Genomic DNA, 27,523 nt, shown 5'->3' with positions numbered 1-27,523 from the left:
CAGTCACTGATGTCTATCTCTGGTATACCTGACAACATTAACTCCTAAAATAGAACATAAATACAGTAAATCATCATTGTCTATCATAGCCATTGTATTCTGTATGTTTCTCCCAGTCACTGATGTCTATCTCTGGTATACCTGACAACATTAACTCCTAAAATAGAACATAAATACAGTAAATCATCACTGTCTATCATAGCCATTGTATTCTGTATGATTCTCCCAGTCACTGATATCTATCTCTGGTATACCTGACAACATTAACTCCTAAAATAGAACATAAATACAGTAAATCATCACTGTCTATCATAGCCATTGTATTCTGTATGTTTCTCCCAGTCACTGATATCTATCTCTGGTATACCTGACAACATTAACTCCTAAAATAGAACATAAATACAGTTAATCATTATTGTCTATCATAGCCATTGTATTCTGTATGTTTCTCCCAGTCACTGATGTCTATCTCTGGGATACCTGACAACATTAACTCCTAAAATAGAACATAAATACAGTAAATCATCATTGTCTATCATAGCCATTGTATTCTGTATGTTTCTCCCAGTCACTGATATCTATCTCTGGGATACCTGACAACATTAACTCCTAAAATAGAACATAAATACAGTAAATCATCACTGTCTATCATAGCCATTGTATTCTGTATGATTCTCCCAGTCACTGATGTCTATCTCTGGGATACCTGACAACATTAACTCCTAAAATAGAACATAAATACAGTAAATCATCACTGTCTATCATAGCCATTGTATTCTGTATGTTTCTCCCAGTCACTTATATCTATCTCTGGGATACCTGACAACATTAACTCCTAAAATAGAACATAAATACAGTAAATCATCACTGTCTATCATAGCCATTGTATTCTGTATGATTCTCCCAGTCACTGATATCTATCTCTGGAATACCTGACAACATTAACTCCTAAAATAGTACAGAAATACAGTAAATCATCATTGTCTATCATAGCCATTGTATTCTGTATGATTCTCCCAGTCACTGATATCTATCTCTGGTATACCTGACAACATTAACTCCTAAAATAGTACAGAAATACAGTAAATCATCATTGTCTATCATAGCCATTGTTTTCTGTATGTTTCTCCCAGTCACTTATATCTATCTCTGGGATACCCGACAACATCAACTCCTAAAATAGAACATAAATACAGTAAATCATCATTGTCTATCATAGCCATTGTATTCTGTATGATTCTCCCAGTCACTGATATCTATCTCTGGAATACCTGACAACATTAACTCCTAAAATAGTACATAAATACAGTAAATCATCACTGTCTATCATAGCCATTGTATTCTGTATGTTTCTCCCAGTCACTTATATCTATCTCTGGTATACCTGACAACATTAACTCCTAAAATAGAACATAAATACAGTAAATCATCATTGTCTATCATAGCCATTGTATTCTGTATGTTTCTCCCAGTCACCGATATCTATTTCTGGTATACCTGACAACATTAACTCCTAAAATAGAACATAAATACAGTAAATCATCATTGTCTATCATAGCCATTATATTCTGTATGATTCTCCCAGTCACTGATGTCTATCTCTGGAATACCTGACAACATTAACTCCTAAAATAGAACATACATACAGTAACTCATCATTGTCTATCATAGCCATTGTATTCTGTATGATTCTCCCAGTCACTGATATCTATCTCTGGGATACCTGACAACATTAACTCCTAAAATAGAACATAAATACAGTAAATCATCATTGTCTATCATAGCCATTGTATTCTGTATGATTCTCCCAGTCACTGATATCTATCTCTGGTATACCTGACAACATTAACTCCTAAAATAGAACATAAATACAGTAAATCATCATTGTCTATCATAGCCATTGTATTCTGTATGATTCTCCCAGTCACTGATATCTATCTCTGGTATACCTGACAACATTAACTCCTAAAATAGAACATAAATACAGTAAATCATCATTGTCTATTATAGCCATTGTATTCTGTATGTTTCTCCCAGTCACTGATATCTATCTCTGGTATACCTGACAACATTAACTCCTAAAATAGAACATAAATACAGTAAATCATCACTGTCTATCATAGCCATTGTATTCTGTATGATTCTCCCAGTCACTGATATCTATCTCTGGTATACCTGACAACATTAACTCCTAAAATAGAACATAAATACAGTAACTGATATTTTTTTTAATTAGAATTTCAATGCAATTGAAACCAAACTCATTTATATAATTTTGTTAAGTAATATTAAAAATCATAAAGAACATCTCTTCAGTGACATACAAAATATAAGAGTATATTTGTCACAGTGATTTATTTCCTGAAATGTGTAAAATTTATTAATAGTTTGGACTAATTATCTTCCTTTAAAAGGAAATATAAGGTAAAAAATTCAATGTAACTAATATTGAACTCCTTAAGGTGGTACATTTACCAAATACCTTGACTAAAATTAACTTGGCTCGTTCATGAAATTTTGAAAAATATTTACTTTGACTATTTGACAAAAATATAAAAATTTTTAAAAAATTGAACCACACACTTTGTCGGAAAAATTTCATTGGATATATAGCAGTTTGTAAAACACTAGTTTTGATCATTGACAAGCTTAATATAGAATGCGTTTAAATCAATTAGCTAATTTTACAGAGTTATCTCCCTGTAGTGTTTTGTATCCCCTTAGTTTTTTCTTTCTCTAAATCAAATTGAAAGTCATAATAAATAAAATATAACCTCAAAATTGAAAATTTGTATGTCTCTAGATTTTTCTGTAATAAATGATACTAACCAATTCATATTCATCAAACATTTGTATAAGTGATTGGGGAATGTACTGATGGAAACCAGATAGAAAGCTATTTATCTGTGGCTGTATAGCTCTTGTCATTCTTAATTCTGTTACTAGCTGAGCGTACTCTGTCTGCAATACAATATAATAATTCTGTATTGATGATGTTAAATTGAGAACCTATTTATCATTGGAATTTCTGTTACAAATTGTACTAAGCAAATAGAAATTGCATCAATCATGTTCTGCATAAAACTCTCTACCTACTTCTTTGTGCTTTTGTCTGTAAGCATTTTTTTTCAATACGATAAATGTCTTTGAAAGACTAGATGATTGATATACAAGTGTAAATCACTAGGTGATATCTTGATCATTAGTTTCATGCATATTGGGTGTTTAAAATAATTGTTTACCAAAGTTGCAGTCACAAGCATTGTAATAAAATTATATCTAGAATTAGGCAGCCTATGCAGTGAATCACTCCATGTATTTATATAATTCCATAGCTCTTACAAGCTCAACCATACCTTATTTTCCTCTGTCACTGTTATCTTACTGCCTCCAGGTTTTAGTTCTACTTCCTGCATCACACCAAACACATCAGTCTCAACAGAAAATGTCAGGTCCAATCCTAAGTTGTCAATGTCGTGGTCAAGTATCCACTGTTATATAAAGTCAACAACCGTTATGAAAAATTATTACATAGGTTGCAATGAATTTCATTAATTTCCCAGTGAAAAAAAGACACGATAATTTCACATGTAAAATAAACGTAGTTATTTCATTCCTCTGACGTCATATAACAAAAGGCATTGTCAAGACGTCAGATCAAAATAAATTGTGAAGGCTTAGAACAAGATATAGTTCCTTGCATTTTCTTCTTTTATTTCAGAAAAAAAAAGAATTCAAATATCGAAAGATATTCAACTTGTGACAGAACAACACTGATAATTAACTCATATACTACTTGCATTCGTGAATTTAATGGTTTTTTTTCGGTCACTTGTTGAATAATTTAATTTTGGATGTAACGCGTCTTCTAATACACTGACAACATTTTGCTTATCAGCTTATAGACATAATTTTGTCAGGTGACCCTGACGTCATCAACGTTTTTCTTGATTTACTCGGGTTTAAAATGGAGTTAAGAATTAAATTATAAGAAATGTCTGTAATATTTTTTCTGCCTATTGGAAATAACATAAAAAAATGTGTTGCACACTTTAAATAACCTGCTACACATTTTTGATGTTATTTCGATCTTCATAGACAAAAAAAAACCATTACAGTCATTCTTTAATTTTTTTTTCTCTATTTAAATTCTCTGATAAGCTATTTGTATAAATATCTATAGAATGTCACAGATAGTTATTAAAATTTACCCTACACAAATCTATTTATCTATTGATATTTTTGGGTAAAACAAACAAATGTTAAAAACAGAACTTATCAATGCATTTGTTATCTTTCTTTAGCTTTGAAAGAGAAAAAGTAAAATTTGCATACTGTCACTGGTTTCTGGTATGCTATATTAATGACACGAAACCAGGTAATCTGTTACTGTATCTGATAGCAGGATTTTCAAGATATATCAAATCTTTCTTCTGTTAATTGTTTCATATTCTTGATTGATTAAAGGGAAATATTTTGAATAAAACACATACTTGTAAATTTTTAGCGTAGTCAGGATCAATAGATGCCACATCTGTATAGTTCACTGGAATACCTACAAATTAAAGGTCAAATTGTACATATGTTTTTATTCCTGTTTGTTATGGGAATAATAATATACTATCTAAAATAGTCAGATATCCTAGTGTTTCAATCTGTTGTTTTATTTAATAAGAATGTGCTAAAAGATAGTATGGTATGTTAACTTGTGATGCTTTCTTTGGGCAATGCCTGAACACTTGAGGTGTCTACTTCTTTTATAGGCGTAACACGATGGGGATCACATATGGAACAAAATCTTCTTTCTCTTCTGGAGCACCTGAGATCACCTTCTTTTTTTTAACTCTTTAGTTTTCCAGGTTGCGTTTTGTGTAAATGACGAATTTTTATCGCCACAATTATTATTTTTGACCGCCAGCGGAAACCCTGTGTGTAATATTTGTTTTTTAGTTGTTTTTTGGTTGTTAGCTATCACATTAATATTGTCAGTTTGTTTTTGACTTACGAGTGAAAATATCACTGTGGTATCTTTTGTCTCTCATTTTTCAAAAGCAAACATTTTTTTCAAACTATCCAAATGACATTAACCAATAAACCTATATTATGATAATAACAACTTTTCAGAATTTTTTGTTTGTAAAGTCTTACAACTTCCTATTTGAATTTTTATTAAATTATCATGGATGAGACTGTAACGCATTCTCTTACATTCTAAACTACAAGCCTGGTATCTTTCATGAGGTTTAACTTACAGTTAATCAAACTTACCAAGGATATGTTTATAGAATGATCTGGTAAAGTAAACATTGATTAACTGCTTGTGATAGAGACACAGTCCTAAGATTTGTCCTGCAAATCTAAAGTAGTTAAGGTGGTCTGGATTTATAGCTGAGTTACTGTTTGGCTGGAATGTACTCCCTATAAAAAGATATTTTCATAAAAGGGTAAAAAAAACTCCTTAAAAAGATATTCGCGCAATAATAGGATGAGAATGTAATTTTGTGCTAAAAAGTACATCTTAAATATATATCGACGTACATAATATATGTTGTCATGTATTAATGCATACATTATAAGAACCATCCATTAATATAATTATAGAGTATTTAGAACTTTTTTCCCAGTCCCTCCTGTACATGTGTTCCTTTTCAGGTATGCACTAGTTTCATTTTTTCTCTCTCAACAAGATAGGAAATGTATTTCTATACCAAGATCTAAATTTGGTGACAGTAGTTTTTGGTGTAAAAAATGGTTCCATCTTTGAAATTCTTGTGCTTCTTTTGCAACATTAAATTTATAGATCTGACATTTAATATTTCTGAAATCATCCAAAATTTATAGTCTAAATGACAGCACATCTCCTTATTTTTCCTCATAACTATTTGCTAAGGTCTATTTGGTCATGTAGCAATTGAAGTATTTAAACATTCATAGCTTTCAAGTTTTTCCTTTTGAGCGTTCTTGTTGATGTTAGATCAAAAGAGTGCTTTGAACATTTAAGGGGGCTCGCGGGTCTAAATCATTTTTTTTATTTAATATAAGATTTCGCTAATTTTTTCTATAAATGAACTTTACCTTATACCTAATAGAAAAATAAAATAAAAAAGAGGGGTCACCGATCATTTCCGCTCACAATCTGCCTTCGAAAGAAACATACATTTTTGTAAAGGTACTTTTTTCTTGTTGAACTAATAGGAGAAAAAGAGGTGATATCGAAATGAAAAAAGAACCTAATTACAGAAAACGCTTAAATTTTACAATTATTTAGTTTATGTATAGCTTACTTGAAAACAATAATAAAAAATATAGGTCACCGATGAGTAAAAAAAGATATTTCAATTTTAATGCCAAAAAATAGCATTTTTGCACCAAAGGGAGATAATTTCGAGCTTTTTCAATGATATCTGAATGTTAAAAGTCAGCTGGGGCCAACACGAATTGATTTTTTTGAAGGATTTTTGTGCCATTTGATAAAGTAACAACTACTTAACGTAATTTATAAAATTTGTAATGAAAATTAAATGTTTAATTTTTTTTCTGAAAATCTTATACCCGCGAGCCTCCTTAAAACATATAAACGGTTATCTTAAAAAAAAATTAAACCATTTATCTTTAAGCCTTAAAATATTTTACATACCATCTGCTGATTGGGTAAACAATGCATAATCTGGATTTAGGATTTCTTTAGATAAAACATCAAACCATTCTCTCACTACTCCCTGCCCCTACAATTAATCAAAAAAAATAATGTTTAATGATTAAGATATCCCATTTGGTTTTTTATTTCATGGCCATTGCATTTAAATTTCTTTATTAAGAAATGGTACTGAAGAGCAAGTTATGAATTTTTATCCTAAGCAATATGCTTGTTTCCAATTGTTAACTTTCTGACCAAATGTTTGGTTTTAATTGGTGTCAGATGGCGGGATCCAGATAGCCTATAACACATTTAAATGACATAAGAATTCAGAGAATAGTAAAAGAGTATTTCTGGTAATGGAAATGATATGTATCATAGGTATTCCTTTGACATTTAGACAAAAACCAGAGTAAGAAATTTTGTTGTTATTCATTCATTTTCTTAATGTAAAAGAATAAACAAACATAAGACCTAGTTTTTGGAAAATATTGATATATTTAAGACATTTAAAGATTTAGTATTTAACAACAAGTATATATAATTAAAGTTACAATAATCAATATTACTTATCTGATGTAAATATTAAAAAACAAATTTTATATCTACAAAATATTTTAAAGAGAAGTACAAAAGATGGATTACAAATAATCCAAATAATATAAGTACCATGCCCTCTTCACCATCAAACTTTAACGCCAGTCCTTTCTTCAATTTATCAGGATTTTCTTTAAGCACCCTATCACAGCTACTGTCAAATATTCTTTCTGTTCATAAAAAAAATAATCAGTTTTGTAAACATGAAATCATTATGTTTTGTACACAATTCCAACATTCAATATATGTTGTATAAGAGACATATGGAAGACGTTACTTACTAGTCATGAAATAATAAAAAAAAAATCTGGTAAGGAACACCCCTTCGTTACACAATGATATTTTTTATTTACAAATAAACATAAAATTTAGCTAAATATTTCTTTTCTAATAACTAGTTGTGGTTTGTGTATTTGAATAAACAAATATGTGTACTTAAACTTATCATATTAGCAACATAATATAACTTAAATATGCAATGCTATTGTAGTCATCTTGATCAATCAATTGAATAAAAATAATTTTACTCATCAAATTAATCAGTCTTTGCTTTATTATTAAGCTGTATTTAAATTAATTAAGAAAATATGGAGGGGGGAGTAAAAATAACAAAAGATAAGATTATTTCCCTTTTTTTTATATAATTTAGCAAAACACTACCTCTATTTATAAAGAGAATGTCCTGGTCAGTTGCTGGGATATATCCTTACCTCTATTTATAATGAGAATGTCCTCGTCTGGTCAGTTGCTGGGATATATCCTTACCTCTATTTATAATGAGAATGTCCTCGTCTGGTCAGTTGCTGGGATATATCCTTACCTCTATTTATAATGAGAATGTCCTCGTCAGTTGCTGGGATATATCCTTACCTCTATTTATAATGAGAATGTCCTCGTCAGTAGCTGGGATATGTAATACTTCACTTGGATTTTCATCATCGGATATATTCTGGTAAAACCATTCTCTTCTTTTCACGAAAGGCTGAGGAAAATTATTAAAATAATTGAATTAAAAACATTTTATCATAAATTTATGTTAAGTTTTTTTTCTAAAATTGAAATTTGAACTTGACTAGTATTTATTTTATTTATGTTGCATAATAATCCATAAGGTTGATTGGCAGAAGAAACAATTGGGAGGCATTCCGAAATTATATCTCATTTTCAAATGTACTTCATCATTACAGTACATGCTTCACATTATAACAGTACAACAGCTCATAGGAAACGAACAATCAAATTGATATAACTTGTATCCTAAAATGTAAATATAATGAACTAATTCTTTTTTTTGAATCAAATACAAGCTTAAGGTGAGATAATTTGGAAGTCTATAAAAAAAATTATTGTCGTCTTTGCTACAATAAAGTTTGATGTTCGTTGCTGTGTGATATAATCTTTTTTTTTGGTAAAAAAATGTATATATTAATTAGGACATTAGTTTTCTTTTTTGAATTGTTTTGCATTTGTGATTTCAGGGACTTTAAAACCTGACTATGGGGTATGTTCTTTGCTCATTTTTGAAGGCCGTAAGGTGACCTGTTAATGATTATTTCTGTGTCATTTGGTCTCTTGTGAAGAGTTGCCTTATTGGCAATCATACCACATCTTCTTTTTTATTTTCTATTTTCTGAATATAAATCATGCAATTCAAGATGGCAGCTAGTTCGTTTTTACTACCATACAACATTAATGCGGCAACATGTCTATAGAGTACTTATCTATAACTAGCATTGTTAGACTATACTGTTTGTATCAGATTAAGACACTGGTATTATACACCACTAATAGTTAAAAGCTGCAGCTTTTTATGTGACAATTTTCACTTAAAAATTAATTTGGTACTATGCACAATTAGTTATACAAGCATATTTTGGGTACAACTTAATTAAACACTTTTATAGTGACTGTCATTAATGCTAAATATACAAATTTCCTTGAGCGCAATATGGTGCCACTATTAATCCATCATTCTGTCCCTGCAGCATGTGCAGAATGTTTAAGAAGGACTATGAATCATTAGGAGCTGTCAATTATGTGTTTTTTTTGCATTACCTATACTTTTTGTTTGTTATATATGATACACATAATAAACATGAAGTTATGGTACCTGGAGTCACCTCTATGTCATTAGTTATCTGTAATACTGTAAATTCAAAAATTATTGAGATGTTTTTTATTATTGCAAAAAATGCAACAGGGTGATCATCGCAATAATTTAAACTCGCATTTTGAATTTTCTATATAGGAATTAAACGAGATTTTTCTCCATATCGCAAAAATTAACATTGCATTTTAGTCTAAAATGACAAAATCACAATAATACCTGCATGTCACTATTTCTTAAATTACAGTACTCATAGTCTCATATATATATATACTAATTCATACCTGCAATTTAATGATATGTATAAACTTGGACATCAATTCTGGACATTCCAATAAGAAATGGAAATGATCAAATATCACAGTGGTATTTCTGAAAATATATCAACTGAGACATTAATTATGGACATTCAATAGTACATCAATATGGTGAAGTCTTAGGGACCCAACAAAACTATTTGACTTATTTTACATTCTAATCCTACAAGGTCCCAATTACATTATGTTGTTTCATTTCAAGAATGTATCATATATCCTCAGCCAGGAGTGTAAAGGAGGAATAAGTTTTGCAAGTATTTCAACACAATGTGGTTCTACTCTAACTAAAATATGACCTTGCTATCTGGTATTTTACTATCTTTCATCGATTACTGTAAATTCAGAAATTATTGCAAGCATTTATTATTGCGATTTTTTCAATTTTAGCTAGTATGCAATTTTATTTTTTGTGATATTGAGAAAAGTCCTGTTCAATTTATATAAAAAATTTCAAAATATGAGTTAAAATTATTGCTATTATAACCCTGTCGTATTTTTAGCAATAATAAAAACATCACAATAATTTCTGAATTTACAGCATATCATAATAAATTTGCACTATCATCTGATGAATACACATATCTTTTTATAAATTATGAGCAAATAACCTGATCTTTCATTCAGTTATAGTAAAAATTCCTAAATTTTACTGCTTTTAATAAATAAATAGCATGCGTTCAACCATGTTATGGTATGCAAAAAATTCTCATTATGGTAAAGGTATCTTAATAATGTAAAACAAACTATATGTATGTTTACCTCTGAACTAAAGCTTTGAGCACCTTATTATGTTTACAAACAAACTCTATGAATCTTGGAGATGTAATCCTAAAATCAAAGTAAAAACTAATCATTTTTAAATAACTCAAAAGCATTTTGAAGTAAACAGACTAGAAAATGTCATGCATTTAAAAAAAAGCTTTCAATAAAATGTTCTGCTTTAAAACAAAATGTCTTCAACAAAAACATACATTTTCTTCATGCAAACAATGCAGAAATTACAGTATACATTGTTTCACTCATTTAGATTCAAGCATCACTGAATAGCCTTCTGTATAGGAAAGACATGTTTGGCATACAAAAGTTTAACTTATTCTCAAGGCTACTTTTTTAAATTTTCACTCTATTGTTTGTATCTTGTTTGTGTTTTTTGTTGGATAGTAATTATACGACATCCCATTATTTTCATATATTTTTGGTCTTAAATAGTTATTATATAGATTTAGATAAAAAAAAAAAAACAATAGACAACACCAACCCCTTATATTCAACTTCGTAGTTCCAAAGTAATAGATGTCCAAACTAATATCAATGGTAACTGCACATGGTCAAAAAAGCCTGATCTGGCCTTGAAAGCATTATAAATGGGAAGGTTAATACAGTTTTACTTGTGGATAAAAACCTCCACATTTCTTTCTGGACCAAATGTCATAAAACTGAAGCATAAAATAGAATTATATGCACACTCCAGCTGTCAGCCGAATGTCTAAATGAGATTAGTAAGTAAATGGATACTTTAACAAATGTTGATATTTCTATTTAATATTTTATATGTTAATTTCTTGTACTGATTTGGTAAGATAAGACCATGTGATATAAAAATGTTTACTCTAATTGGATATGATGAGAACATGTGAGATGCTATGTCTTACCCTGATTGGATATGACAAGAACATGTGATATGAAGTATCTTATTCTGCTTGGGTATGACAAGAACATGTGATATACAATGCCTTATACTCATATTGGGTTGAAAGTACAAGAACATGTGATATAAAATGTCTTACTCATATTGGGTATGACAAGAACATGTGATATCAAATGTCTTACTCTGATTGAGTATAACAAAAAACATGTGATATAAAATGTCTTACTCTGATTGGGTGTGACAAGAACATGTGATATAAAATGCTTGAACAACTCCACAGATCCTTGGTAATGTAGCACCAATGACATCCTGGTCCTCTAAACTCATATGTTTTAAAATTCCCTCAGATACTTGAAGTTTATCTTTACTACAGTTCACATCTGAGTACTGATTAACTGCCTTTTGTTGTTGTGGAGATGCATTTGAGGAGTTAGTGGTATTCATTGTCTTTGGATTTTCAGCTTGCTGAGATTCATTATCTTTTTCTGAAAGATTTGCCATCGATTGTCTGGGACTTTTCTGATCAAATTCTACTTGTAGTAAATTCAGCCAGTCTTCAAGAAGCTGCCATAGACTTTCTGCTGGCTGAAACATTTTATTAGAAAATTAACATTTTTGATTTAAAACACACAACATTATACATGTTATACAAATGAATGAATACCAGAATTTTATTTATGACATAGCAATGATGACAAAGAAAAAGCTGAACTAAGAATACATTGGGAATTCATTGTAGGGTCATGTTGATGTAGTGATTTTCTGGATTTATCTTCATCAGGAATGCTCAAAGCTGAAAATTTAAAAGCCAAGGACTATTAACTTGATGGACTTTCACTGTTTTTTTCTTCATGACACTTTTATTAACATACACTGTACATTCATAAATTTTTGGATGCCTTTTTTTTTCCTTTTTTCTATGTTTCACAGTTGTTAACTAACAACTACAGGCTCTCAAGAGCCTGTATCGCTCACCTGACTCTACTTGGGTTTTTAAAATCATATAACCAGATGCTCCGCAGGGTTCAGCTTTATACGACCGCATAGGTTGAACTCTGAACAGTTGGGGCAAGTATGGACACAACATTCAAGCTGGATTCAGCTCTAAATTTGGATTGTGATTAAATAGTTGACACAGCATAGGTTTCTGACACAGAATGAATGTGGTCTAATGAACTTAAAATATTTTTTTTGCCTTTGAACAATTCACTACAAAGTTCAATTTTGGACCTTTTCGGCCCCTTATTCCTAAACTGTTGGGACAAAAACTCCCAAAATCAAACCCAACCTTCTTTTTATGGTCATAAATCTTGTGTTTAAATTTCACAGATTTCTATTTACTTACACTAAAGTTATGGTACGAAAACCAAGAATAATGCTTATTTGGGCCCCTTTTTGGCCCCTAATTCCTAAACTGTTGGGACCAAAACTCCCAAAATCAATCCCAACCTTCCTTTTGTGGTCATAAACCTTTTGTTTAAATTTCATTGATTTTTTTTTTACTAATACTAAAGTTATTGTGCGAAAACCAAGAATAATGCTTATTTGGGACCTTTTTTGGCCCCTAATTCCTAAACTATTAAAACCAAAAATCCCAAAATCAATCCCAACCTTCCTCTTGTGGTCATTAACCTTGTGTCAAAATTTTATAGATTTCTATTAGCTTAAACTAAAGTTATAGTGCGAAAACCAAGAAAATGCTTATTTGGGCCCTTTTTGGCCCCTAATTCCTAAAATGTTGGGACCAAAACTCCCAAAATCAATCCCAAATTTCCTTTTGTGGTCATAAACCTTGTGTTAAAATTTCATAGATTTCTATTAACTTTTACTAAAGTTAGAGTGCGAAAACTAAAGTATTCGGACGACGACGCAGATGACGACGCCAACATCATACCAATATACGACCAAAAAATTTTCAATTTTTGTGGTCGTATAAAAACAGATAAAATTTGGCTACAAGGTAACAACACTTGGCCAGCACCTCATAAGGAAAGGACTATTCATGTTATGTTTGATTTCATTCAGTTCTGTGGTTCTCTAGAAGAAGACTTTTGTATGCATTTCCCATAGGGTCCTATGTTAAACTAAGCCCCCCGCTGACAGCCATCTTGGATGATAGATCGCAGACAAAGTAACAACACTTGGTCAGAATCTCATAAGGAACATTCATGCTATGTTTGGTTTCATTCCATTCAGTGGTTCTCTAAAAGATGTCATTTGTATGCATTTCCCATAGAGGTCCTATGTTAAACTAAGTCCCCCCCCTTGCTAGCGGCCATCTTGGAGGACGAATCAGCTACAAAGTAACAACACTTGGTCACCACCTCATAAGGAACATTCATGCCATGTTTGGTTTCATTCCATTCAGTGGTTCTCTAGAAGAAGTCATTTGTATGAATTTCCCATAGGGTCCTATGTTAAACTAAGCCCCGCCCCGCAAGCGGCCATCTTGGATAATGGATCAGCTACAAAGTAACAACACTTGGTCAGCACCTCATAAGGAACATTAATGCCATGTTTGGTTTCATTCCATTCAGTGGTTCTCTAAAAGAAGTCATTTGTATGAATTTCCCATAGGGTCCTATGTTAAACTAAGCCCCCTGCTGGCGGCTATCTTGGATGATGAATCGGCTACAAAGTAACAACACTTGGTCAGCACCTCATTAGGAACATTCATGTAATGTTTGGTTTCATTCCATTTAGTGGTTCTCTAGAAGAAGTCATTTGTATGCATTTCCCATAGGGTCCTATGTTAAACTAAGTCCCCCGATGGCGGCCATTTTGGATGATGGATCGGCTACAAAGTAACAACACTTGGTCAGCACCTCATAAGGAACATTAATGCCATGTTTGGTTTCATTCCATGGTTCTCTAGAAGAAGTTCAAAATGTAAAAAGTTAACGACTGCGACGACGGACGATTACGACAGACGACGGACGTCAAGTGATGAGAAAAGCTCACTTGGCCCTTCGGGCCAGGTGAGCTAAAAATGTGGGATTATTTTTTATAATTTTTGGTATTATCGGGAGCCAGACAAGAAAAGCTATCAAAATTCAAAATGTCACTCTTTGTATAGAAAAAAATCACAATTTTCACAATAAACAAATCAGTGCAAAAGTTTCTCAATTAACAGCTAGTATATCATTTTGTCTATATATATTATTCACTGTCACCAATAGTTCATGTGATATAAATAATCAAATAACCTTGAATATCCTTATAGTTTTTGGTGAGACTGGAGTGACACCATTGGCTACAGCTGACTGTATGGATGATGTCATAGACTGGTACACTGATGTGTAAAGTTTACATAGAACTCTGACACAGGTCAACAGTACAGAAACATGGACTTCAACATTACTAGATAAACTGTAAGCAGAGAATAACATAGACTTCAACATTACTGGATAAACTAAAAATAAGAATAAACATAGTATAAGTTGATAATTTAAAAGGATTCTTCCACTTGTAAATATGCTCCCGTCAACTTCCACATACAAATGCATAATTCCAGTAGTATAGAGCGTTCGATGATTATAAGCATTGTATATAAATTTCATAACATTTGGTTGAGGCAAACTGAAGTTCATGAACTGAAACAACAGATTCAACATTTTTTTAATTTATAAAAACTCATGAATGGTAAAAGTGATGCCACCCAATTTCAAACATAATAAGTATTTCGGGGTCATATGCATTGTGTTGTAAGTTTCATAATATTTGTTTGAGGCATTACTAAAGTCAGAGAACTGAAACGAAGAATTCAGCAATATTTATGTTTATAAAGAGGAATAACTAACGGATGGTATAAGTGATGTCACCTTATATCAAACTTGATCTGTGTTTAGTGGTTAAAATCATTGTGTATAAGTTTTATAACATTTGCATGTTTGATGCAAACTAAAATTAGAGAACGGAAACCAATTTTGGGGACATAAAGATGGACAAATGTGACAGATAGGATGAACATGGTAACACTTAATGCGGGGGCATAAAAAGCCACTTATTCATAGCCCAATTGCTTTCTATGTTAAGTCTGCACTTTGAAGAATAAATGGCTACTTTGCCTCAAGTTCCAAAGCAGTGGCAGTCAACCATGTCAGTTATAGAACTATACCTTATCCTGTCTTGTATGGCAGTCAACCATGTCAGTTATAGAACTATACCTTATCCTGTCTTGTATGGCAGTCAACCATGTCAGTTATAGAACTATACCTTATCCTGTCTTGTATGGCAGGCAACCATGTCAGTTATAGAACTATATCTTATCCTGTCTTGTATGGCAGTCAACCATGTCAGTTATAGAACTATACCTTATCCTGTCTTGTATGGCAGTCAACCATGTCAGTTATAGAACTATACCTTATCCTGTCTTGTATGGCAGTCAACCATGTCAGTTATAAAACTATCCTGACTTCTGTTGGATAATTCAACATACTTAGAGTGCACTGGTTCTTGATTTTCGGTTGTACAAAAAACTTCTGAACTGAACAGTAGAGCAAATGTGCTCCCTGTTATAAATTCATATATCTTTTTTATTATTCAAAAGAAACTTTCAACAAGGGTTCTACAGTGATTAAAAGTCCTTAAGCTTTCATTTGTTACCAAAATTACTAAAATTGTTCACTATTGACAAAGTTACAGCTATCTGACATACGAACTATTTTACAAGATATTATAATTTTTTATATTACTTTCTTTCCAACCAGGACCAAATAAGAGGTTTATTTATGGTTTTGGTATTTACAAACATATATATATATATATATAAAAAAGCAGGAAATATTTTAGAACAAACTGGTATTGTACATTTCTTTCCATCCTGCAGGATGTCACAGTTTAAGAGTTTTCCTTCCCTTGAATTATTTTTAAAATATTTCACTTAACTTTTCAGATGAAAGTTATATTTGTTAATGTACATCATTGTATGACATTACATTTCATTGAAATTTATAAGATCTCATTTCCTTTCAGCTTAACCTATCAATTGTTAACTGTAGTTGGTCGTGCTCACACAGTGTATAGATTAGTTAATGTAAAGTAAGAAGAGGCTGAGATTGATAGGACTGTGAGATTGATAGGTATGTTAATTCACAAAATTATAGCAATTAAAGCAATGTCAAATTGTCCAGTTTTATGTATTTTCATTGAAATAGGGATACTTTACAAACAAAATGTATTTAAAGGTGGTATGGATGTCTTCCTCCATCTTGGATTGTAAAAAAACGGGAAACAAAGGTCCAGATTTTCTATCAAGTTAGCAAAATTTGATGCAGGAATTCAGATATTAAATGTGAATTTTCAATTAAAAGAACCAATTTACAAGAATATAACTTATACATATTAATTTTTTTGCAAATATTGATTATTTTTGGTTGTTTATAAAAAAAAAAAATTGGCATTTTAAGGGGAGGTAACTCTAATACAGTGCATTTTCTGAAGGATTCTACATGGAATATTCCTATTTTATTTTAGCCGGAAAAAACGTCAGTGACCCTATCTTTTCTTTTGATATTCTCAAAGCATTGTCTGAAAGCTATCTTTTGCTTAAGTATTTAACAATTCTATCATTTTGTTTAGTTTCTAATCACAAAATGGTGTTTTTTCCTGTATAAACCATACAAAATGTGTCATTTTGTCACGTCCTGTAGCTTGAGAAAATGCACGATGACCTATCATATTTATTATATTTTTCAACATAAATCAATAGATACTACGTTTTGGCAAAGTATGAACAATTTCTTGCATTTTTATTTTAGACTCCCATACCACTTTAATGCCACTAATTTATCTGATAAAAGTTTCGGTTAAAAATTATCCTAAATCTACATTAATAAATACCCTTTCATATTTTCAAAGGGTCAACGTAAAAAAAATGCTTGAAAATCTTAACTTCCAAGGAAAATTTGTATTATAATACATACAATGCTTTTTTATTGCTGTAACCATATGTTGTTGATCAGATGGCTTCAAAATTGTAATATGCATACAAGTAATAGGAATATCAAAGCAAATGGTTGAATTTTATGATAGTTGGTACCTGAGTTCATCCTCAGTTTTTGGTACAGATCATGTCATTAAGCTTTTGTTTACTGTAATTTGTATGTTTATCTCTTCTATTTTGGCTGTATTAAGTTCACAGTCACGTCCGGTCAGAATGGGGACATTAAATCTGATGTCTCGTGTAAAGAGAGTGCCACGCTCTTTGCACGTTAAGAACCCTTGCAACAACTCTTTGAGGGCCCGTAGGTGGCCTGTTGCAAGGCAAACCCTCATTTTCTAGTGGCAATCCAAATTTCCCCGACCATCATCCCAAATGGCCTATATTATGACAAGACCTACATATTGTATTTATTGTGAACTTGTTCTCGTCCTGAATATGCATGAAATATTTGCCACTGGACGTTAAGCAATCAACAATCAATCAATCTATTTTGGCCATGGTGTTTGTTACACAAACAGTATTTTAATGCCCCTTTGTATTACCCTTGACTTTTTATACAATGTAAAAGTAAGTCAACTAACCTCAGAAGATTATGTCCTATGTTTGACAGTTCCTCAGCTAAAGCTACCAGTATTCTATCTGCCATTTCATTATTCTTTTTGCACAGAAATTTCAGCACCTTCAAATACTTAAAATATAAAAAAGAAAGTTTTTATCTTAATTTCTGGGTGTCTGATCTGTATTATGATACAGATTGTGTATTATTGCTGAATGTGATATTTTTACTGTGAATGGATTTGCATGGCCTTGCTGTGATGTGTGCATAGCAAAAATTTAAATCACAAAAATACTGAACTCAGAGGCAAATTCAAAACGGAAAGTCCTTAATCAAATGGCAAAACAAAAGCTCAAACATATCAAAAGAATGTATATCATATTTCTGACTTGGTACAGGCATTTTCTTCTGTACAAAATAGTGGATTAAACCTGGTTTTAAAGCTAGCTAAACCTCTCACTTGTCATCTTGTATGACAATTGCATCAAATTCCATTAAATTGACAATGATGTGTGAAGAAAACAAACACAATAGGTAAAAGTGTCACAAATACAAGAGACAATTTCTGTATCATTTGGTCTCTTTTGGAGAGGTATCTCATTGGCAATCATACCACATCTTCTTATTTTTTATATGTACAGATTTTATAATTTCATTTACCATAGATTCTTTGAGATGTTCTTTCCTGACCATCTGAATCAATTGTTCAAATAATTTAGGAAAATGTGTCAGTAAATTGTCACAGGTTTCACAGTAGCCTCCCTGAAATATATAAAATAGAAAGGGTTTGTATATATATATACATAAGAGTATGTTAAAGTAAGGGCCCATTTTGACCTCAAATTTCAGGTTCATCACAAGATTTTGTACACTTTTTAAACACTTAAGTGTCTACTTCAATTAAGTTGTGTGAATATTAAACTTAATGAAAGATATTTGAGTCTGAGATTGTTTTGACCCATACCTGTCAACCTGTGACGATGAAAATGCAGGTCATGACCTGCATTGAAGAATCAAATCTCAGGTCATAACGCGTACGAACTTTTTTTGAGCTGAATTTCAGTATTTATGGTACATTTTCTTATAATGTATATCAAAGATACCAAAACATCAATGCATGTTCACTTTGTTAAGTCATTTTAAATCTAATAAAATATTATTTCATTTAACTTTTAAAGATTTTTATAAATTGTGTAACTGCAGTCTTATGTGCTTTCCATTTTGAGAAACAATGCTACAATCATCAAACACTAGAATTTAATGTAATTCTTAAATGTTTAAGACTATTGACTATGTAGCCTTTAACCATAAAATTTTTCATTTGACAAGGAAATTAGACTATGATAAAATATAGTAATACAGTTAAAGGAAGTATAAATGTAAAAAAATAATTCTCAACATTTTTAAAAAATTGTATAAAGGTATAAAAAAATAATGAAAAGTTATTTTTCAATATGTATTTGAATTTTATATTTTTATGATTTAATCTTTTTCACCCATAAAACGTAAATATAAGGAATAATTTTGAATGGTGACAAATAAGGGGAAGTAACTCTAGTTCAGTTTGTAAACCAAATTATGGTGCAATTTATTTACGACCTAAAGCTAAGGTAATTGGTGTTAATTAACAGTGTGTTTGACACCAAAGCTGTCAAGTGAAGCCATGCACTTAATGGGTCACTTAATTTGACAGTTTACATAGCTAGATGAACTTCCTGTTCATGGAAGAATTACGAATTTGCCGGTATTTTTTCAATGACCCGGCGGGTGTTCCGGGTGATCCCTCAGAATTGTGAAAATCTCGGGTCACACCCGCAGAATACGGGTCAGTTGACAGGTATGTTTGACCTTAAAAAAAAACATGCTTACGGGAACATATAAAAGTAATTTCATTGTTTCAGTAAATTTGTTAAATCTGTATGAAATATGTAACAATTGACAAAATTTCTGTAACAAGGAAATAAATGCTTATGAAATTATATGGATATAATAGACACAACAGGAAGATGTTCTTGAAAAATATACTAATATGAAACTGAAAGGGATACCATATTTTCCAAAATTTAAAATAAAACAATAATGATTATTTCCTGCTAAACATGACTCATAACGAAACCTTTTTTAAAATTTTCTGTTGATAAGATTAGAAATTATTAAGCTGAAACTATATAAAAGAGGGACGAAAGATACCAAAGGTTTCAACTTCATGAGGTAAAGTTGTCCTTAGATGGATTTATCTAGTATTTTAGGTTCTTCTTGGTCTTAAGCAGATCAACTGTGTTGGAACTTATACAGCCTTGGCTTTCAAATAATCAGCATTGAGCATTTCTTATGAAATATAATCCAGTAAAAGTGCTTCGAAGGCATAAAAATTAATAAGTGTTGTTTCATTTTTTTTTGTCTCTCTGTGTAAATACAAAATAAACTTTCCACTAGATGAAAACTATGAATGTAATGATGATTTTCATATTTCAGAGTTAATGGATAATCTGAGTTTTGTATTAAGAAAGGTTAATTCTTTAGTTTTCTAAGTTGTGTCATGTGTACTATTGTTTGTCTGTTTGTGTTTTTCATTTTTAGCCATGGTGTTGTCAATTTATTTTCGATTTATGACTTTTACTGTCTCTCTGGTATCTTTCCTCCCTCTATTAAAAAATTGTGCTAATGTGAATCTTATCATTATGACATAAAAAATATTATGTACACTGAACAAATGAAATTCACGTCCAATGTATGCTGGAAGCATAGGCACTAAATGTCTTAGAAAAAAATTCCTATACATACCTTAATTGTTATATCAAGGTATATAGATTTTTTTTTCAGAGACAATTAAGTGCCTGTGGCTGGAAACCCTTGAACATTGATACCTTTGCATATAGTTGTTCTTTATTCTACTTTTATGGATACCAAAGTAAAAAGATGATATACTTGTCAATATTCATGTTGTTCAATTGTTTATAATTTAATTTTGGATGTAACACATCTTCTGATTGGCTGACATTATTTTCTTATGAGCCCATAGACATAATTTAGTAATGTGACCGTTACGTCAACAACGTTTTTTCATGGTTTTCTATGGTTTAAAATGGAATTTAGAATTAAATTATAAGAAATGACTGTAAAAGAGGGACGAAAAATACCAAAGGGACAGTCAAACTCATAAATCTAAAACAAACTGACAATGCCATGGCTTAAAATAAAAAAGACAAACAGAAAAACAATAGTACACACGACACAACATAGAAAACTAAAGAATAAACATGACGAACCCCACCAAAAACCTTGAACATTGATACCTTTGCATATAGTTGTTCTTTATTCTACTTTTATGGATACCAAAGTAAAAAGATGATATACTTGTCAATATTCATGTTGTTCAATTGTTTATAATTTAATTTTGGATGTAACACATCTTCTGATTGGCTGACATTATTTTCTTATGAGCCCATAGACATAATTTAGTAATGTGACCGTTACGTCAACAACGTTTTTTCATGGTTTTCTATGGTTTAAAATGGAATTTAGAATTAAATTATAAGAAATGACTGTAAAAGAGGGACGAAAAATACCAAAGGGACAGTCAAACTCATAAATCTAAAACAAACTGACAATGCCATGGCTAAAAATAAAAAAGACAAACAGAAAAACAATAGTACACACGACACAACATAGAAAACTAAAGAATAAACATGACGAACCCCACCAAAAACTAGGGGTGATCTCAGGTGCTCCGGAAGGGTAAGCAGATCCTGCTCCACATGTGGCACCCGTCGTGTTGCTTAAGTGATTACAAATCCGGTAAATAGTCTAATTCGGTAGGTCATATTCATGAAAGGGAAGGGGATTGTAGTTACGACGTAAGGAACATATCCGATATCATTTGTGAAACGGTTATTCCATAACGGTCAACCAACTCGTGATGGCGTCCGTAAAATTTACGAAGGGATGATTTCAACTTCACTATTTGGAACTCTTGGTTAAATAGCTTCCTTGTGAGCAGTAAACCTCTATCAAGACCAGGTGCTCCGCAGGGCGCAGCTTTATACGACCGCAGAGGTCGAACCCTGAACAGTTGGGGCAAGTATGGACAAAACATTCAAGCATGATACAGCTCTGAATTTGGATTGTGATCAAATTTTTGACATTACATGTTTTTTTTTTACACAAAACAAATGCCAAGATTTACAAATCAATTAAAGATTTCTTCTTCAAACTTTTTAAATCTAAAATTAAATAGTTGACACAGCATAGGTTTCTGACACAGAATGAATGTGGTCTAATGAACTTAAAAGTTTTTTTTTGCCTTTGAGCAATTCACTATGCTGTTGAATATTAATCCTCTCAAAAAAATGTTTGAAGAAATTTTCTTTTTATTTATGAAATCTGAAATGAGAAAAATTTAACCCCCCCCCCTTTTTTTTCACATCCCCGTTTCCCTTTTTCAAAACTGATATCAATTCAAATTTCTAATGGAGTTTGCAACAATAACTACTCATTTAAATACATCATAAAATATTAAGATGTAAAAAAACTGCTTGTTATCACTGAATGGTAAAGATTATTTAAATTTATCAGTTGGTAGTAAAAAGTGTATATACATTGTATATTGTATATAACAAAGATTTAAGTTGATTCTGGACAAAGAAAGATAACTCCAATTAAAAAAAATGCTTGCTATTGCAACACTATTGAAACCAAAACTCCCAAAATCAATCCCAATCTTTCTTTTGTGGTCATAAACCTTGTGTCAAAATTTCATAGATTTCTATTAACTTAAACTAAAGTTATGGTGCGAAAACCAAGAAAATGCTTATTTGGGCCCTTTTTTGGCCCCTAATTCCTAAAATGTTGGGACCAAAACTCCCAAAATCAATACCAACCTTCCTTTTATGGTCATAAACCTTGTGTTAAAATTTCATAGATTTCTATTCACTTTTACTAAAGTTAGAGTGCGAAAACTAAAAGTATTCGGACGACGACGACGACGACGCCAACGTGATAGCAATATACGACGAAAATTTTTTCAAAATTTGCGGTCGTATAAAAATCATGATAGGAAATGCAAGCACGGGAATATCGTATCAATTGGGAGATATATACCCCGTATGCAGGTGCTGCTGGAATGTTGCTACTTAGAAATGGAAAGTTCACAATTGGAAAGCTGAAATCATCTCTTTTGTCGTAAAGTTTTGTTTTCAACCGACCCTCATTGTCAATTTCTAGATGTAAGTCAAGATATGAAGCCGACTTAACTGTATGTGTAGTATCCTTTATCTCTAGTTCGATTGGATAGATGCGTTCCACATAGTCACCAAATTTTGAATTGTTTAGTGAAAGAACATCATCTTTATAGCGGAAAGTAGAGTTAAAGGATATTGCTAACTTCTTATCTTTCTTCCTAAGAAGTTCCTGCATGAAGTCAGCCTCATAATAATAAAGAAACAAGTCGGCGAGTAGAGGGGCACAGTTTGTTCCCATTGGAATGCCGACAGTCTGTTGAAAAACACGTCCTCCGAACGTAACAAATATGTTGTCAATCAAGAAATCAAGCATCTTGATAATATCAGTTTCAGAGAATTTTTTGTTTGAATCAGAGTGATTCTTTACAAAGTAGGATTTATCCCTCCCTAAGACAAGATACTTGTATCTACGTTGGCCATTCTTTTTTATGAAGCAAAGTAATATCAACTCTTTCAATTTGTCTTTTAGTTTGGAATGTGGAATACTTGTGTACAGGGTAGAAAAGTCAAATGTTTTAATACTGTTACAAGATGAAAGAGAGTTAGATTGTATGTACTCTAAAAGATCTTTTGAATTTTTAAGTATCCACATCTGATTCACGCCACCTCTAGAATAGGCAGTTTCACAATAACTTTGAAGCCCGTCTTTGATTGCTGATAAAATAGATGTTAATAATTTAGAAAGAGGTTTCGTGGAGCACTTGGAAGACCCAGCAATATACCGTTGTTTGTAAGGACACTTATGTAGTTTAGGTATCCAATACAGTGATGGAAGATCCAGTTCTTCATCTTTGGTTGAAATTCCAAAGGAACATAGAACAGACCTATAATTATCCAGGATTTCCTCTTTGGTAAGTGTCGTGAGGGTATATGTTGAGTTACCAAGTGAATTGTCAATACCTAATTCGTTTATCAAGCAGTTGATGTAGTGACTTTTACACACAAAAACGATGTTATTTGGGGCTTTATCTGCAGGGACAACAACATATTTGTCATGGAGGTCGGATAGGTGTTTTGCAACATTTGGGTCTTTAAAGATTGACGTAGCATGGTTATTGATGGACCCATTCAGTTTCTTAATTCTGATTTGTATCAACGACCTCACTGCCTTAATCCATTCGGAAAGAGTGTCTACGTCTTCCTTCTCGCGCTTAGCCCATTGCCTGGCATAATCCTCGACTGAATCCATCAAAATTTTAAAGTTGTATTTCCAATTGATGGATTTAGGCTCACGATATTTGGGACCTTTCGATAACACATTTCGTAGAGAAGTGTTATTAACAATGTTAAGGTCACCGGTAATAACGTGGCCAGCAGGATTATATGTGAATTTGGAACTAGCACAAGTGCAATCAGGAGGTTTAGACTTGAAGTCGTCAATATCGAGATCCTGCAAAACGCGTTTGTAATTGAAAATTTTAGTTGCAATAGGTTTGGTATAGGTATAAGAAATTATTGGTACAGACTGGTCTTTGAAATAAGGAGGTATTTTCGATTGCACTAATTTATGATGAAGGATATTGCCTAGGTTGACGCCATCGAGACCTTTGTTGGCAAAGGAAAGATTAAGAAAAGATCTTTTCTCTTTTTCATCTTTTCCAAATCTGTGACTTGCAATATCCGAAATTATAGCTTCAAGTTTGTATTGGTTTGAATGAGGGTTTGTAACAGTGGATTCCAAACATAAATTGAACAGAGAATGAAGTTTCGAAAGGGGTAATGAATAAAGTTTCGTGCGAATGTGATGAATACCTAACGGCTTTTGTATGAATGACAGCAAGTCATTAATAGAAACATCATGCAGAGAAGGTGATGTATAATGACGATGACCATGACTGCGTCTACGTCGAGGAGTCGAGTTGAAAATATTCATCACATTCACCGAGTTACACGAAGGACTAGATAGAATACCTATACCATCAATTTTGTCATTGCAGCCATAAGGTGTTGCAGTTCCCAATTGTCTAATCCAGTAGTCTTCTTTTTGTCTACGGAGAGTCGTTGAAAGAATAGGATTGTTAGAGCTATGGTATATCTTTTCGATAATGCGAACTGTCATAGAAACGATGGAATGATCGGGCTGATTGAAATGCTGGTATAGAATGTCGTTAGCATTAAGGTTAATGTCTGATCTATGACCGCACATACGTTTGTTAAGCCTTCCTTTCGTTTCACCGACGTATACCAATCCGCAAAGGTTGCACTCTAATCTGTAATACGCGCGTTAATCAGTGTGCACCACATTTTTTATGTTATTTCTTCATAGACAGAAAAAATATAACAGTCATTCCTTAAATAATACTTCATTGTTTTCCTTTTATCTAGCTCAAAAGGAAAACATTTCATTATTTTTATAAACAGTAAACTGTGTAACATTTTTGTCAATGTAAATACATTTGACAACAATGAGAACTTCACAACCATCTGGTGGAAATGTACCATGTATAAAGAAAAAAGCCTGTTGTGTTCAATTCTAACTGTCATTTAAGACAGGAACATGTATTATTATTACAAACGTGTATCACTGCACTCCTCTAATGTATTTTCATTTTCTTATAGAAACATTCCATTAAGTGTGACAATGGCAACAGATAAAAGTGAATCATTACATCTTTACAAATTCTTGTGTCAAAAGATTGGATCTGAACAGGTTGTGAGACTAAGGCGGCTAACTTCCACAATTAGTGACATAGGAACTGACTCAGATTTGAAACAAATCTCCAGTGGAAGCAAAGGTGAAGGACTTAAAACAAAAGGCAGTGACTTGGATTTAATGTTTAGTTTATCTTCTATAAAAGTTTATGAATCGGCTAGAGATATTGTTACTCCAATCAATATGTCTTATCCTCTTGTTATGGATACAGAGGATGTATCTCCATGTTTCACAAAGCTACGTCTTATCTTCAATGATCCAAATATATACAGTAAATTAATACAAAAAATAGTGCATATTGATAGTTTTGGTAAATATTTTCTTTCCAATAAATTATTTAAGATGCTATTTCTTGGACCAAATTTCAAAATACATGGGCCATGTTTATCTGACCATAATGATGTTTTGGACATTGCATTCGTTCTTCAATGTAATCAATGGATATCTACGGCACAACCTTGGATAACTAGATCGCGTAGGACATGGCCTTCACCAGATATCATTTCCAAAATAACATCCTGTGGTGTTTTATTTGTTCCAGTTGGGTATAAAGGGTCAGTGAATGAGGAAGAAGAGTGGCGAATATCATTTTCAATTGCAGAAAAATTTCTCATATTTTCGTTCAACCATACCCAATTACTATGCTATGCTTTGTTGAAGATTGTACTCAAAGAAATAGTAGAAAAGCAGGAAGATTTGAAAGGTTTACTGTGCTCATATTTCTTAAAAACACTGATGTTTTGGATTATGGAGGAATCACATACCTACACCTGGAGACCTGACAACATCATCTCCTGTTTCAAGGCATGTTTACAAAGACTTATTTATTGTATTCAATATTCAACTTTATTACATTATTTTATTCCAGACAATAATTTATTCTATTTACGATTCAATTCTTTGAGCAAACATAAATTGATCAGCATCCTGGATACTTTATACCAGCAACAGCAAGGATTTCATTGGTTAGCATTATCAGAGACTTTGTCTGATTACCCCAGACTAACTAATAATTCATCAATAAATGAACATATCATGGAATTCATAGAAACACATAAAGGTCCTTTTCTAAGAAAGGAATATAAAGTTCTACTATGTCATATGCTACATTATTCCAGAACTGATTTATCTGTAGGTTTATTTACCTTTTTTTTTGCAAATGCATCCAAGGATTTTTCCAAGACACAACCAAAACCTTACAAATTAAACAACAAACTCCAATACTATAAGTACAAATATGACCTCAGTCATCTGTTGATAGGTGTACAATCAGATGCAGTATCTGGATGGATGAAATTAGCATCATATTTTTATGTTCAGAAAAACTATAAAACAGCTTTACTTCTAACAGATTATTCTTTGTGGAAGTGCACAGATGAAAAAATAGATAGTTCAGTAGTAGATAACCCGTTTCATGAAGCAAAAATATATTGGAATCAACATCAGGAATATGTGATGAAACTAACAAAGCATTGGAAACTTTACACAGTACTTAAAATGCTGGTTGTTCAGGGCATTTCATTTACTATTGAGTCACCATTCATTCCACCAGAACTACAAATGGAGGTAGCAAAAGGTCCTGAAGAATTTCCTTCAATACAATTTGCACATTTCCTTCATTTCCTGTGTTACTTTCATTTACATGATCTTACATCTTGTACATATGCTTTACATCAACTAGAACAGACAAGTTTAGAATGCCTTGGAACTGATGCTAGAATATATGCCTTGACATTATTTGGCATAGCTTATCAGATGATCGGTGAGACCAGCTTAGCAAGACAACAGTTCTACTTAGCTGACCAAATTAGACAGAAATGTTAA

General features: G+C 31.9%; 2 protein-coding genes across 2 annotated transcripts in view; one reads left to right on the top strand and one right to left on the bottom strand.

Moving 5' to 3' along the window:
• LOC139492996 (E3 ubiquitin-protein ligase HACE1-like) overlaps positions 1-20,132 on the bottom strand; it is a 26,676-nt gene extending 6,544 nt beyond the window's left edge. The window contains exons 1-14 of the mRNA XM_071281142.1: positions 20,100-20,132; positions 18,467-18,568; positions 17,832-17,938; positions 14,513-14,675; positions 11,533-11,891; positions 10,418-10,486; positions 9,626-9,713; positions 8,105-8,216; positions 7,307-7,404; positions 6,638-6,725; positions 5,269-5,418; positions 4,494-4,555; positions 3,357-3,491; positions 2,830-2,961 (exon numbers count right to left, since the gene is read on the bottom strand). Coding sequence (XP_071137243.1) covers positions 2,830-2,961; positions 3,357-3,491; positions 4,494-4,555; positions 5,269-5,418; positions 6,638-6,725; positions 7,307-7,404; positions 8,105-8,216; positions 9,626-9,713; positions 10,418-10,486; positions 11,533-11,891; positions 14,513-14,675; positions 17,832-17,938; positions 18,467-18,568; positions 20,100-20,132 — 1,698 coding nt within the window. The remainder of the gene's footprint in view (positions 1-2,829; positions 2,962-3,356; positions 3,492-4,493; positions 4,556-5,268; positions 5,419-6,637; positions 6,726-7,306; positions 7,405-8,104; positions 8,217-9,625; positions 9,714-10,417; positions 10,487-11,532; positions 11,892-14,512; positions 14,676-17,831; positions 17,939-18,466; positions 18,569-20,099) is intronic.
• LOC139492995 (uncharacterized) lies at positions 16,286-27,523 on the top strand. The gene is made up of 2 exons (XM_071281141.1): positions 16,286-16,387; positions 25,606-27,523. The coding sequence occupies exon 2, from the start codon at positions 25,628-25,630 to the stop codon at positions 27,521-27,523; it is 1,896 nt and encodes a 631-aa protein (XP_071137242.1). The 5' UTR covers positions 16,286-16,387; positions 25,606-25,627.

Source organism: Mytilus edulis, chromosome 10, assembly GCF_963676685.1.
Source record: "Mytilus edulis chromosome 10, xbMytEdul2.2, whole genome shotgun sequence".
NCBI lineage: Eukaryota > Metazoa > Mollusca > Bivalvia > Mytilida > Mytilidae > Mytilus > Mytilus edulis.
Note: the sequence above shows the minus strand (reverse complement) of the source record. Positions and strands in the feature narration are given on the sequence as shown.